Below are 15067 nucleotides of genomic sequence, written 5' to 3'. Positions count from 1 at the left end.
CCAGTCCCATAATCATCCTTGTGGTCCTCCACTGGACCCTCTCCAGTAGCTCCTTGTCTTTCTTGTACTGAGGAGCCCAGAACTGGACACAGTACTCCAGATGTGGCCTCACTAGGGCCAAGCAGAGGGGCAGGATCACCTCCCTCAGCCTGCTGGCCACACTCTCCTGATGCACCCCAGGATACTATTGGCCCTCCTGGCTCCAAGGGCACTGCTGGCTTAGGTGACTCTCCTTCTATGTGCTGGATATATGGAGTATAAACAGCAGGCAGGTAGGTCAGTGTGTTCTTAGTTGAGTTGTGTGAGTGACGATGCAGAGAGCTGTCGATGTTCTGCTGCACAGTGAAGTACACAGACTGCAGTGTGCATCTGAAGGCAGAGCCTCAGTGCTTTATAGAGGCAAAGTTATGAGCCTAGCAAACTGTGTCTGTCCTTGGTTTCCAAGTCCCACTGATTTTCTATCAGATTAAATGCTGACCTCATAAAACACTTGTATGGCTTTCACTGAAACTAATGGAATTCAGAATATTTACATCTGGAAATAAAATCTGACATGTAATAAGGATGCTTTATAGAGCTGACCAACACTGTTAGAAAAAACTGTTTTCAACTCAGGAATTCTTTAGTGTCCAAAGAAGACACTGGTAAGAGTTTTTAAAAAACAAATAAAACTGTTCTGGTTTGGATCAAATAGGAAATCACTCTATCTGTCTGGGCCTGCTATGGAGTCAGGGGAGGGTGTAGTTGCAGTTCTCCCAAGCTGTCTGCTGGCCTTGCGCCACTGCTGACTGCCGTTCCCCACCATGTGGTTAGATTTTGCTGTGGCACACACACTGCTGTTTCAATACTTGATGTTAAAATATGTAGCACAAGCTGCAGGAATTGGCAGTTTCTTTCCAATTAGAAGATCTGAAAGGAAAAAAAAAAAAAACCTCAAAAAATTACTGTCCTTTTGGCGGTTCTCAACAGTATGTGTTTACTCAGACACACATCAACAGATGTACTACCGAGGGCTTAGCCTAAAAAATGATGTGTGCTCTGCCAGGAACTGCAAAGCAGAGGCAGGGCTTGACCCTGACAGTGCCTGCCTTTGTGGTAGTAGGTCCTAATTCCGAAGCTGAGACCCTTAACGCAGCCATTTGCTTAGCAAATAGAGGGATTTGGGATTACTCCTCTGTGAAGAGAGTGGGGGAGAAATACATGGTTGTGGATGAACTAAAGCCCAAAGTTGTCAAATGTCCCATAACTGCTATTGCTAAGGGCTAAACTGCCTACAAGGAGAGCAAAATCATTTAGGCAGCAGGGAAAGTATTTGGAGTCATCAAGAGGTGAGGCCTTTGAATGCCCTGAACTGTCTTCTAGATATTTCTGCTGATTATACAGGACATTTAGGTTAACTGTGTCAATCTAATCCGGGCATGTAAATCAGACAATTGCTCTCAATACTTTTGGAAGGCAACTCTGTTGTTTTAAGATAACTGTACATCCCAGTTTTCCATATGGACATCCATGGAAATAGAGCTTCCTAGCAGAAATAGCACTTTATTACTGTTGTTTTTGTTGTTGTTGTTATTATTATACTGATATTTTTGTTTTTTCTTGTACAGGAATTCCTCCTCATATTGATACACATTCTGCTTTTGAGGATGAAATAATCTCTCTCAGTTTAGGAGCTGAGGTAAACTTAGTGTTTGCATGTGGTTTGATGCTTTACTGAGAAGTTTCATTTTTATATTGTTTAATACTAGTTAATTTGATTTTCCATATGTCTGTTCACATTCACCCGAGTTTAATATCAAGTTTGTAAGGTAATGTGATATGCTAATTAAATAAGTAACTGCAGTTCAGAGTTGTCAGTGGAAGATTTGCCAGTGATACCAGTGATTTTTAAATCACTATTTTTAAATCTTAGCATCCATTTCTCCATTGACCTTCCTTCATTTTGTTTTCATCTTAGAAAACATTTCACTCCTATTTATGTTCTACTTCCATTTTCCCTGCAAGATCCCCTGTTCCCTCTGGTCTTCATAAGCCTCCCATTATTACTGTATTCAGTACATTTACAGTAGGCTAATGTAGATGTTTGACCTGTAGAAGATCCAGTCAAAGTCCGAGCCCTACTGAGCTAGGTGAGGGCAGAGATAGGCTCTAATTCCATAAACCCCTAATGTTCACAGATGATGTAGACAAAGTGTGGAAAGGGAAATGGAAGAACACTGAACTAGCATCTGTATCTCTCTTACAGGTAGTATTCTCCTGTTACAAAACAACAACTTTGCTCTATCTTACTCTTTAGGCAGAGAGAGAAACAGGAATGGATATTCTGAGCACTGATACTTTTTGAATCTTTAGTCTTATCTTTGGCATTGACTTACTAGTTTCTTGCAAGTTGTGTAGTGGTTGTGGAGCTCCTGGCACTAGGGGTGAGTCTAATAAAGGATAGCTTTTTCAATATCATGTGTGGCAGTGGCACATCTGTGTTGTTTGTCACTTGAAAATGGGGGGTCAGTGTTGCCAGTTCTCTCAGTTTGGCTGTGGGTGTATTTATCCACCATTCACAAAAGCATCCAGTCTAGAGTAGGAGTGTCATGGATTAGTTGTGAGGGTGGTAGCTGCACAGTGGCAGTAGAGTTCTTACTACTTTTGTTTTGAAATCTCCCAGTCTGGGGGGACTTCCTCATGTGGCTTTGGCACCTAACGTTGTCTCAGAGGTGGTAGATTCTCCTCAGTTCAACAGCCATGTTGTCTTTAACAGTGCCAACACCTCTGTGCTAGGTGGCACATGGGAACATCCATTTCTTTCATGGAGTTTCTCTAGGAGAAGGGTTGTAGTTAATCTTCTGTGCAGTTTATCCATCCTAAGTTTAATTTTTCTAATGTGTCTGTGCTGAGCATCCAGAGCAGCACAGCAACAGTAGATGACCCCAATTTACAGTTGTTCCTATGTTGAACTTATAAATAAAAAGTTACTTTAGTTTACTTTATAAAAGCTGTATTGGTATTCTGCCTCAGTCCAGAGCCTCAAGCTTTCTAATCCTTTCTGTTTCACTTAGAAGGCTGAGGCTGGCACAGATACTCTGTTTCTGCATTGATGTAACTCCATATGCAGTGCATTTCTAGATTATTGCATTACAGCATACCTTTGTGATGCTCTCAGAGATGGCCAAAAGCAGAGTGATTTTAATCATGTTAAAAATACAAACCTTTCCGGGAAGTGGACTGCCTGGAGCATTATGATGCTGTAAAAGGTTGAAGTGTGTACATTTCAACCATTGAGACAGCCAAACTTGGGCCATTTCTACATATTTCAGGCATAGGTGTTGGATTACAGTCTGTTAGGTATCTCCCAAGTTTCAATGCCTTTTCCTAATAGGCCATAAATGCACATTTCAGGTGCAGGCAATCAAAACACAGATGTAGTAAAACAAGCTAGTGGCCCATGAAATGCTGCCATTAATAATTTAATGGCTTTCCTTTCTAGTACTTTAAAACTTTTTATGATTTCTTTATGTGTTTTTCTGCACTTCGCTCTTCATCTGCTTTTAAAATGAAAATATCAGTTGCAGTAATATGTGAGTTAGCTATTTTAGGAGTAAAGCTCCCTTCTCTATTCCCACGAAAGCTTACCATGTACAAAATTTACACACTCTTGTTAATAAATAATTGGAGCTGCATATACAGCATCAACCTTTGGTATCTTTCTCTTCTCTTTATTCTTCTCTCTGTAGAATGACTGGTTTCTTTTCTACCTGAATAAACTAGGCTACATTTTAGTGGAAAATATACATAAAGTCGTATGTTTTTTCCTTCTTTGTTATTCTCAACAGTAAATACACATGTTTAAATAAAATGTGCCGTAAAGAAAGAACCTTGCAACCCAACTGATTCTGCATTCTATTTCAGAAGTAGGCTAACCAGACACTTCAGAGAAAAATAAATTAGGCAGAATGCCTCACTATACTAAGTCATGAAAAAAGCATTTCTTTCAATTGCTGGTATGCTTGTCCCTCCAGGATCTGAGTTAGGCAGACTGTGGTAATTAGTAACTAAAATAAAAATGGCCCATCATCCAGGTAATTAATGAAGATGTTAAACAGTGTTAGTCCCAGTATCAGTCCCTAGGGCACTCCACCAGTGACATGTCAACTGTGCTTTGTGCCACCGCCATCTTCGGTGATACCTTGCAACCTAACTCACATTATTGAGACTCAGTCTTTTCCTCAGTGGTGAATGAGTTCGTCCTGTAACAAAGCACTGTGTGCTATTTTGCTAGAGGAATTATTGTAAGTTTGATTTGTTTCTGCAAACCTGATTTATGTTGAAAAAGGAATAGTTGTTGACATGTATGTTCATTTTAAATATGAACAAAAGTCTTGAGAAGAAAACAAGGGCATGATTCTTCACAACACTGTATTTGTCTTGCATCAGATAACCTATAGCAATCCAAGTTCTTAGGTGTGTATGAAACGAGGTAGAAACATAGGTGTGAGGTTCTCTTTCGTATCTCAGTCACCTGAAACAGCTTTGTCAAGAGGCTCAGTTTTGTCCTGGTTGGTGCAATACATTGTGTTTTGAGTAGTTTACAAGACAGATTAAACTTGATTCAAAGGAGAAAAATCTCATTATTACTTTGTACTTCTGCCTAGCTTATAAAACCTACTAAATAGTTTGAGGGCAAAGCAGTGAGATGTGATTTGTCTTGTCCCATAATACTTCAGGAAAAGTGGGGGAATCTCACTCTAATCACTTCTGTTTGTGACCCATTTCTTTGGCATCTCCTAGGAAACTGCAGAATAAAGTGAGACTTATAGAATGTGCTGCGGGATTGTAATGACATTTTATAAATCACCACATTCACCCTTCCTTTATAGGAACCAATACACTGAAAATATTAATGAATATCAATTTCAGTGCTGTGTTATTGAATGCAACTTTCTTTTATTCAAAAATTGTCATAGCAGAAAAGGAAAGGCAGAGGTGTAAATTTAGTTGAGCAATCTTTTATTAAGCTTAATGGCAAACCACATCCTGTGTCTGTGAATTTGAACAAAGTACTGCAAAACAGGGATCAGTCCTTTCTGTTGAGAATCTTTTATTTCAGTTAGGTGTTATTTTCAGTGCCTCCATTTGGTGTCTCTAAAGATATATAATTGTACAGTGTTTTGTCTTAGAAGCCTGGCCAAGTTTGTAGCTGTCTGAAAAAAATCCTAGTTTTAAAACCTGTGGCAAATTATCTTTTGCAGGTTTACAGCAGGAGCTTGATCAATGTTGAGATTTCTGGTTTTCCACTTTTCCTAATTTGCCATATTACATGCTGTCATGTAAGCCTTGATACATTAAAATTTTAGAAATACAGAGGCAGTATTTCTATAATGAGCTAAGTAGTGCTATGAACATATCCTACCCATGAAAGAATTTTCCCTTCCTTGCTGCAGGTCTCAACCCCAACCAACAGCTACCTGCAGTCCCTCATCAGTTCTGCTTGTTCTGTCCAAGACTGCCATGGGACACCCGGGGCAGCGTGGCAGAGAGCAAAGCATCGTCATAGTTTGCTTGAAGGGCATGACACTATGGTCTATATTGTTCTGTCCCATTTTCCTTAGATCCAGCCCTGATGTGGAAGCCCCAGGGCTCCTTAGTTTCTGCTTTTCCTTGAGTGCCTTGCTCTTCTTCCTATCCCTGAACCTTGGGCTGTCAGAAGGCTGGTGTAAACAATGAGAATTGCTGTGATGCTCTGACTAGGCCTTGACCTAATGTCTGCAAAGGGAAAACTTTAGGGTTTTGAGTCAGATTTGTGGCTCAGTGTTAAACACTGGATCATCCTTGACCTCTACCTAGCTTCTGTTCATCTGAGCACATTCATCATATCTTAGCCTGAATATCTCGTGTGCCTTGATCTATAAAGAAAAGCTGTAGCTCTCCTAAGCCTTGAAGGCAGAGCAATGCTACAAAGAAAAACCCCATGAGACCTTTTAAGCAACCTTTGATGAATACAGTTGTTCTAGAACTGAGAGAATGAGGTGTGCTGCTGTACTCATCTCTCAGTCTGATAATTGACCCTTTTTCTGGCACTTTTGCTTCTTATTGGTTGATCTATTTCCAGTCTGTCTCGGTTAACAAACAGAAACCTGTAGCTAGCATAGCAGCAGCTGTTTCTGTAATAACTGCTCGAGAGATTTTATGAGAAACCTTTGGAAAGTCTAGACTATACCCAGCCTTTGACAGTTAGCACTTGTTTTGTGTCTTGTATGAGCTTTAACAAGGTAGGCAGACAGTGGATATTGCTGTGCTAATTTTGTGGTCCAGCTCTTATTTTGCTTATCTTCATTAGTTGCTGATTCAGTTAAATTTGCGGTTTACGTATATATCGCTTTATTTTTCTTTTAAGGGAAGGCAGAAAGCATCCTACCTATTTAAGGAATTACTCTGGTAGTGGCTATACCAAAGTTGTTTCTCTGTCTATGCTAGCAGGATGATTGTGGTGGGTGAAATTGATGGGTATTTAAAAAGAGATTATATTGGCAGAAACAAAATGTCTACTAACCCAAATGGAAGACACTAATTTTAATCACTGCAACCCAATGCTGAGTTTAGAAGTTTGCTCAGGTGAGTCTGGCAGGATTCCTAAAGCTCAATAGTGTGCTTTTCAGATCTGTAAGACACGTTTCTTGCGTTGTACCCTTCTTACAGTCATGAATTTCATCAGTTCTTGCAGAATAGTGACTTGTAGTGGTTTCTATATCATTTAGCTCAAAATCCAAAGGGACTATATTTATAATTGTATACCAAGTTTAGTTGGTTTGTTACATTTCAAGTGGTATTTCATTTTTGAAAACTAGTGAAGAGCTTCTCCATGTGAAAGATAGCCTGACCACCACAAGTTAAACGCATCAGGCTTCATAAATCTGTTTCTTCTGTTTGCATTTCTTCTGTATAGATATATATATATTCTACGTGTTTGTTTCTGTCCATGTCATACCATGATGTACTGTCACTGAGCTTGGATGAGATACAAGACCCATCCAAATCAAGGGAGAACTTTCTGTTGATGTAATTGAATGTTGAATTATCCCCTCTGAGATGAGCAACAAAGCCTGCAGCCCTTCATGGGAATATTTATAACAGTCTTACTGCCCCTTTTGGGAAAGGTGAATATTCAGCAAACATGCTGTTCTGAGTTTTTATTTCTGTGCTGAATATCTCTTTCCCATTTGCCTACAGTATTCTATTCGCAGATATCAACACATCCTGCTGATAATTTCCACCTGATGAGTTATTTTAACCTTTGGAAGGATCCTGAAAGCCCAGCTTTCCTCCACGCTATTCAGAGGGAATCTGTCCTGCAATAAAATATTGCCTCCTTGGTTGTTTATAGATTGTTTTAGCCAAAGGGAACAAGAGCAAGGCACCTGTTGTGTGCAAGTAATGTCAATAAGCATTTGTTTCTCAAGTGCTGTAGGAATCTGCTAACCAATCTCGATTTGCATTGAGGTGCTACAAGAAGAGCATTTGGTCAGAATTGCCCCCAGAACAATGATAGTAGCATTATTTCTCTAGAAGCTGTGTGGCAGTAATTTCTTAATAAACAAGACAGCACATGGAGGTCTTACTTTCTCCACTACCTCCTCTACCTCCTCAGCTCCTTGGGAAGAACAAAATCAAAGCTAAGCTGTGAAAGGGCCTGTATTTCAAAGTATTGTATGTAAAAATAGGCTTTATTTTCTCCCCTTTCATATTGGTGAGACACTATAGTTTCCAAGTGTCTCTTTCTCTGAGTTCGGGCATTTACTACCAGACCAATACTGGGCTCTGCAGAGATTTGTCTCCTGTCTCACTTTCATTGGATTTATACCAGCCTTCCTTCCTCTCCACAGAAGAAAGTTATCATCTCCTGTGCCTTTTTATAAAGCTGTTCCCCACTATGCAAAGCCTAGTGAGTCCTAGACTGACTAGAGTCCTAGTTCAGTGCTGAGGAAGGAAGGTGCCCTGTAGTTTGATTGCTGTGGGATGTCCGATCTGCAGAATATGCTGTGACTTGCTGAGGTATTTCTCTTGGGTTTGCTAGAGTGGGAAGTTGCCTTACTTCATTCTCTGTAGTGGTTTTGTTTCCTGCACGTGGTTCATTATTTTGGCTACTGAGAGGGAAGGCAGAGCTGCAGCTCCTCCTGGTTCATACCACTTTGCTTCCTTCCCAGTCAGTTGGTTGCTCTCTTTAGAGTCCTGTGTTTTATTTGACTCATTAGTTTTGAGAAAACATTGTGAGAAGACTGTTTTCTTTGTCTCCTGAACTCCTCTGGGCAGTGCATCCAAAATGAATGTGGAAACAGAGATAAAATGACCTGCAGTTAGGAGGAATTTGGAGATTAAATCCAGTCAAAATCACATGGAAAAATACATAGACAGGCTAGGAAAAATGTCATATAGTTCCAGTTAGTTTTCTCACAATCACACAAAAATCCTACTGTGAATGAAATACTTTCAAAAATGTTTGAAGTCTGCAGTAGGGCTTATGATTTTCTGACTGCGGTCACAACTGCTAAATAATGGAGGAAAACTGCATAATTCCTTTGCCAGCTTGGTTTGGTTTTAACAGAACCTGTTGTCTCCAGGCTATTTGCTGTTTCTGTAGTGTGCTTATTTTGTATGCTGAGGCAGCATCATTTCATTTCCAATTCTCAGATGTCTCACTGTTAAGGCTTTACTGTGACACAGAAATACAGATATTGAATTTTTCAGTGGAGGCAAATATACTCTCTAAAAAGTGTCTTGCTATTGCTACATATTTCTAATTGGTTTTCATGTAGTAGGAAAAAGATAAAAATCTTGGAAAAACATTATATTATGGTATACAATACTGCTTGTTTTAAACTAAAACCTTTTCTTTTTTCTTTTCCACTTCATTCCTCCCATGTACCCTTCACTGCAATACATGAACTATTTTTCTGTGGTGATGAGATGAATAACTGTTTAAATATGAAGTTTCTATTTATTTCTGTGAAAAAAATACAGTTATTGTAATAGAAAAGAAAAGAAGAATCAAAGACCATCAAAAGCAGTGTGGGCAGCAGGCCTAGGGAGGTGATTCTCCCCCTCTACTCTGCTCTCATGGTACATTACCTGGGGCGCTGCACCCAGCTCTGGGGCTGCCAGCATAAGCAGGACAGGGATCTGTTGGATTGAGTCTAGAGGAGGGTCATGAAAACGATTGGAGAGCTGGAGCACCTCTGCTATGAAGACAGGCTGAGAAAGTTGGGATTGTTCAGCCTAGAAGAAGAGAAGAGGGTGCTCTAGGGAGTTTTCCAGTACTAAAAGGGGGCCTACAAGAAAGCTGGAGGGGGACTCCTTATCGGGGAGTGTAGTGACAGGATGAGGGGTAACGGTTTGATACTGAAAGAGGGTGGATTTAGATTAGATATTAGGAAGAATTTCTTTACTGGTGAGACACTGGAAGTTGAGAATGCCCCATTCCTAGAAGTGTTCAAGGCCAGTCTGGATGCGGCTTTGAGCAACCTGGTCTAGTGAAAGGTGCCCCTGCCCAAGGCAGGGGGATTAGAACTAGATGCACTTGAAGGTCCCTTTCAAACCAAGCCATTCTATGAAAACTAAGAGAGCATTTAAATTTACATTTCGGTTAGTATTTTTACAGCTGAAATGATTTTTGAGTCAGGTTTTGGATTGTCATTCTTGAAACAGTTCAATTTTTTTATAGAAAGCCCTGTTGTTTGAGTAGTTACTAATTTCTTAATTTTTTAAAGAATTTTTAATTTCTTCAAGAGGTTTATCAGTGGAAGTTATTTCTGTTCCCCTTGTTATTTTTAGAAGATCAGTACTTGCTGCACGGAATGGAATCCTGGTGTCTACCACAAATTAACAGCAAACAGGCTGAAGTGGAGCATTAAAAAGTTATCTTTAGCTGTTGCATTTCAGCTGTACTTCAGTTCTGGAATTCAATAAAGAAATCTAATTCATTAGCCAGTGATGTCATCTCTATTGTCATAGGAACACTATTTTAAGACTGTGGCAAATTTAATGTATAAATGACAAGTAGTCAGTTAATAATAATAATCACAAGTAGCCTATGAGCAAAGAAACAAGCTTAACTTGTTAAGCTCCTGCTGTGGTTTCACTTCGCTTTGAACTGGACTTTATAATACCAGTAAGTGTAGTAAATGAGTTTTGAAGTCTGTCTGCCTTTATAGTATCTTTACAAATCTGAGTATTTTGCATAATGTGATGTTCTGTTTCTGTTCTTCTTACTAGCTGTGTTTTGTGAGGAGTTTCTCCACAGAGCTCTTGTTTCAGTGGAGTTGTCTCTGGAAATTTTCACTGAGGCATTGGCAATTTTGAGCAGTTAAAGTGTGCAGTTAAAGAGCTGTTAAACCTGTGATGCTGGTACACTTGACAGAAAGATTCTCGTTCCAGGCAGTGGGAGAGTTGTGCTCTTAGCAGAGAAGCAAGTTGGGAGGAAACCTCTTGGTGCAGGGCAGGGACAGTGCAGGTGAAGCTCTGGTCTGCTTGCTGGGGCAGCAGAAGAATGGTTGGAAGGAACCAAGGCTGATGGTGCAGTGGGAAGCAACGAAAGCTGGACACTTCACAGTCCCTTGTGAGGTGCTCTTGTTCCTCCTTCTCTTCTTGTTACTGCCTGCATCTTTCTGCAGTGCGAGTTCCTCCAATCCATTGTAAATTCAGGGCCAGATGTTGAGGCCTTGGTTGAGCCCTTTTGTATAACTTCAGGCTGCATTATGTGAAGACACTCATTGTGCTAATGAAGCAGATGGAGAGAGAATGATAGTTTGTGATGAAAATCAGCAGCATTGAAATACTGCCTATCCAAACTTCAGAATGTGTTTTTCCTTTATGTTTGTTTTCCATGCTTTAAAATAATATATATATGTCAGATGTGTGGCAATTCTTTGGGGTGAAGCATAGCAATTGTGTGAATTGGTAAAACTGTTTTCTTCAAATGATTTTAAAAGTCTTTTTGTGTCATGCAGTGTTTTGAATTATCTTATGACCCTTCATTAACTAAGAAGATGGCTTTTGTTCATTCTTTGGGCTTTGTTTAGTTTTGGTGTAGTTATATGCTTTTGACTGCTAAAAAACGAGTTTGCTTAATGTATTTAAGCCATTTCTGTAAATTCATGCCCAGATCTTCGTTCCTCAGTAGATTTCTCTTTTACAGTGAAGATGTAGAGGATTAAGAAACAGGCCATATGGTAGTTTCTATAGCAATAGATTAAAAACCTTGTCTTGTCAACTCTTATGAGGTATGATGCAAGAATTATTTTGGGAAGGCACAGTTTGCATGTCTTGTATCCTGGCAGTTCTCTGTTACTGTAATGATCTCTGGGACAGCTGTATGGTGCAGTTATGAGAAGAGCTCATTGACCTTTGTTTAAAACTCAGATTGAGTGCTTAAAATCATAATTTCATCCCTTTGAATTACAGCTATTGAGCACCATGCTGTTTCCATACTACTTTCTCAGTACGTAGGGGGCAAGATTTTAGTGGCAGTAGTGCAGGAAGAGGTTTTAATTAAGGCAGAACTGTTTTAAACAGAGTTGAGACATCTGCTGAATCCATACTTGGGTGCCTTATTTAATAACTTGTTGTCAATGGTATTCAATCCAGGATTAAGACACTGAAATTTTGGTGTTTACAAGTAGTGTGTACATGTGCACTGCAAGCCTGAGTTTCTCTCTAGTCAATGGGGTTTGAGTCAATCCATCCTACAGGGTCATTCAGCTCATGCTGAACTACACATCTATTGTCTTGTTTCACAGGTTTCACTTCCCTAATGGGTTGTTTTAAAATCTAAGTCCAAATGTAGATATCTTAATCTTGAACTGATTTGACTATTCCCACCCTATGACTTAAAGTTAGCTTGAACTCTTGTACTACAGCATTGCAAGCAGAAAGCTGAGGACCTGCAAAGGAGAGTAAGGTTTGATGAACAACCCCAACATCTGTAGAGAGTGAGGGAAGACAGTTTTCCACTGTGTAGGATGATGAACATGCAGCATGTTTTACCCATGCCTTGGAACACCCTGAACTTGCAAGGACTTGGGCCATTATTCAACAGCTGCTGTGGCTGTGCCACACTAGTACGTGGTATGAGTCTATACTCTGAATGTAAGTATTTCAGGTTCTCTTTCCTGTGGATTGGTCTCCTGTTTTCTTCATGTTTGGCAATATTAGTCAGCCACAGCCTGGTTTGTGCTGTATCAGTTTTGGTTTATGTTACGTGGAGGCTCTATTCACAGTTCTTTACACCACTGCTGTTGTAGAAAACTGGCAATTAAAGGGTATAATGGATGATGACAGGATGATAAATGTACAGGTAGTGTGGCATGGAACTAAAATTAAGGTTGAAGGGAGTCCTGCTTACATGTATTAGCAACTTCAGTAAGGTGAAAATTTTGTGTGTTTCCACAGATTTTCGTAAACAATTGATGGTTTAAAAATGTGAGATGTGCTTTTTGAATGCTGAAGTGTTTCCTTTTCTACTTTTCAAGATAGAAAATATCTTGAGAACTTGTTTTTAATGTGTGAAAGAATTGCAGATATGTCACAGCACCACATAGACAGATGTGCATACCAGAATCCTCTAAATATTTGCATATAAAGTTGCACTTAGTACAGAACAGCTGTGTCTGTGTTGTAAGGACTTTTTCTGGAGTTTCTTGGTAGACATTTGGTACAACATTAAACATGTAAGTAAGGATCATTTGTTTTCAGGACAATAAGTGCAAGTCTGAGGAGATGTATTTGAGGACACAGAACTGCTTTCTTGTCACTGGGAATTACATCTTGGAACAGATTGAGTTCTCTGGAGGCCACTAGAGTCAGGATGTGTAAGAGTGCTCTTCTATTCAACTGTACTCCATTAGAGAGCAAGTGATACAAAACACTGGAAATTTTCTTTCCTTTGGAAAAGAAGATGAATTATTTGGTGTATTTGGGACATATTCTGCCCTGTTACAGGTGGATGCAATTCCTTGTATATAGTAGCTCCCATGGATGTGAGAGAAGACTGAAGGAATGGAAAATATTGCAGAAGAGGCTAACTCAAGAAAAGAAATTAAATGAAGACTAACAGCATTAGCCTCTTGCTTTCTGTGTCCTAAAAGAGTTTAAGCTAAGAGCTAGGGAGACAATTTACTAAAGGATGAAGATGAAACATGAGCAAAATTGAATAAATTGGATCTTATTGAGAACTTGACTGAGTCTTTGTCTCTGGATTCACAAAAGGATATCAAGGTCCTATGCTGGGGTTGGATAGCATTTTCCAGAAAGGAAAGATTTATACCTTTCATGGCAGAGAGAGGGAAGCAGTGGTAATGCAACTATTGCCTTTTAGTGTAGGGATTGAAAGTCTCTTATGTATAAGTCTTATATTCAACTTTGAGTTTTAACACAGGTAATGATCTGGGAAGATGCAAAAACCACAGGTAATATCCTGACATACAAAAGAAACTTGATACTTTTAGAGGTACTAGGAACCGACATATTTGATGGGTTGTCTTTAATGGATTAGGCTTGTTGTGTTCTTTTAGTCTGGCTATTCAATCATCAAGACTAAGCAGTAACCCTGGACTTATGTAGAGGCTTTTGAAACAAGGAGTCAGCTTGAGAAGACATATGCGTGAAGCATAAAAATTTGTAGCAGCTGCGAGACATCTTGTAGTGGGATCAGCAGCAATTCAAAGTTGGTGTGACAGTGGCAGAAGTACCACCAGCATCCCAGCCTCTGCCAAGGCTGGGCAGAGCTCCACCACAAGGAGCTGGCATCCAGCTAGTGACATGACTGGTCACTTGGAGTTGGTGGACCTCAAGAGATGAATCCCTGGGTATAAAGGGGGAGTGGTGTATATTCCAGCTAGCTGTGACAAGGCCTGCAGAGGATTGTAAGCTCCTCCATCCAAAGGGGCTTAACTTGAAAATTGCAATAGTTTTTCTTCTTGTGCATTACCTGAATCTTGTAAACAGAGGCCAGACAGTAATGGAATTTGTGTCATGGAGTTGATGGCATATGTAATAGCTAGGAGAGATGCTGGCATACTGTTCAGTGGATGCACTCTACTCCTTGGGCTTATCAAGAAAATCGTAACAAGGTGAGACCTCAGATATAAAAGAGTGAAGTACTGTCCATATATTGAAATATTTTTTAAACTCTCATGTGCTAGACTTCAATTAAGAGGAAAAAATGCATAGATAACTTAAAATGACACAAAAAATTCAGGCGGATAGTAATGCATTGCACAGATGGAAAACTGAATACAAATTTTGAAGAAAGAAAGCCTAGAATAAGTATGTTAAGCATCTGACTAACATCACCATAGTGCCTAAGAAGATAAGCAGGCTTAGCAAGAGATAGTATGCTTTGGCATAAATCTAATATGGGGGAGGCCTGCACATGTGTTGAGAGATTTTTGAGGTAGGCACTACTGAAATATTTCATCTTCACGATTGCAGTGATTTTCTGAAGTATGACCAGAGCAAGGTAAATTTGCTATGATGTAGATTATTCAGGAAAGATAATCCCATCCACTTTCCTTTTAAAATGCAGCGTTTTCTGAATTCCAAATTTTGGGATTTAGCATGGTTTTTGCAGTGATAGGCGCTGTGTATTACCAATTGATTGCCTCGGTCCTGTGTAAGCCAGCAGGCTCTTGTCTCTACATAGAGCCCCATTGTGTTGTTCAAGCTCCATGTGTGGGCTTTAAACCTCTCAGCTGTCTTTGAAGTAGACATTCTTTTTCATCTGTTTTACATGTGGGAAACTGTTATGTAGGCTGATAATCTGTCTTTGCTCTCTGAAAATTCAGTAAATAATGTCAGAGACTTGAGAAGCATTCCACATTGTACTTTTTTTAGCTTTAGAATATGTTTTGTCTAAGGTAGTCTATTAACATCAAATACAAATTGCATCAGAGACAAAGCTTAGAAAAACAATTGTCATTCCTCGCTGTAGCAATGAAATCCTTATTAACATTGTCCTTATAGCCCTATTGCATTATTTCTATTTTGCCTTTGAATCTTTACGTATTTGATAGATCAGTCATTC

At 39.5% G+C, this 15067-nt stretch overlaps 1 protein-coding gene across 4 annotated transcripts in view; it reads left to right on the top strand.

Moving 5' to 3' along the window:
* Positions 1–15067, top strand: part of ALKBH8 (alkB homolog 8, tRNA methyltransferase) — a 47972-nt gene that overhangs the window by 13932 nt on the left and 18973 nt on the right. For all 4 annotated transcript variants that reach the window (XM_064645215.1, XM_064645216.1, XM_064645217.1 and 1 more), the window contains one exon: positions 1608–1678. In XM_064645215.1, the coding sequence (XP_064501285.1) occupies positions 1608–1678 (71 nt within the window). The remainder of the gene's footprint in view (positions 1–1607; positions 1679–15067) is intronic.

The sequence above is a fragment of the Pseudopipra pipra genome, chromosome 2 (assembly GCF_036250125.1).
Source record: "Pseudopipra pipra isolate bDixPip1 chromosome 2, bDixPip1.hap1, whole genome shotgun sequence".
In the NCBI taxonomy this organism is placed as follows: Eukaryota; Metazoa; Chordata; class Aves; order Passeriformes; family Pipridae; genus Pseudopipra; species Pseudopipra pipra.
The sequence above is the reverse complement of the archived record's forward strand: the minus strand, read 5'-3'. Positions and strand labels throughout refer to the sequence as shown.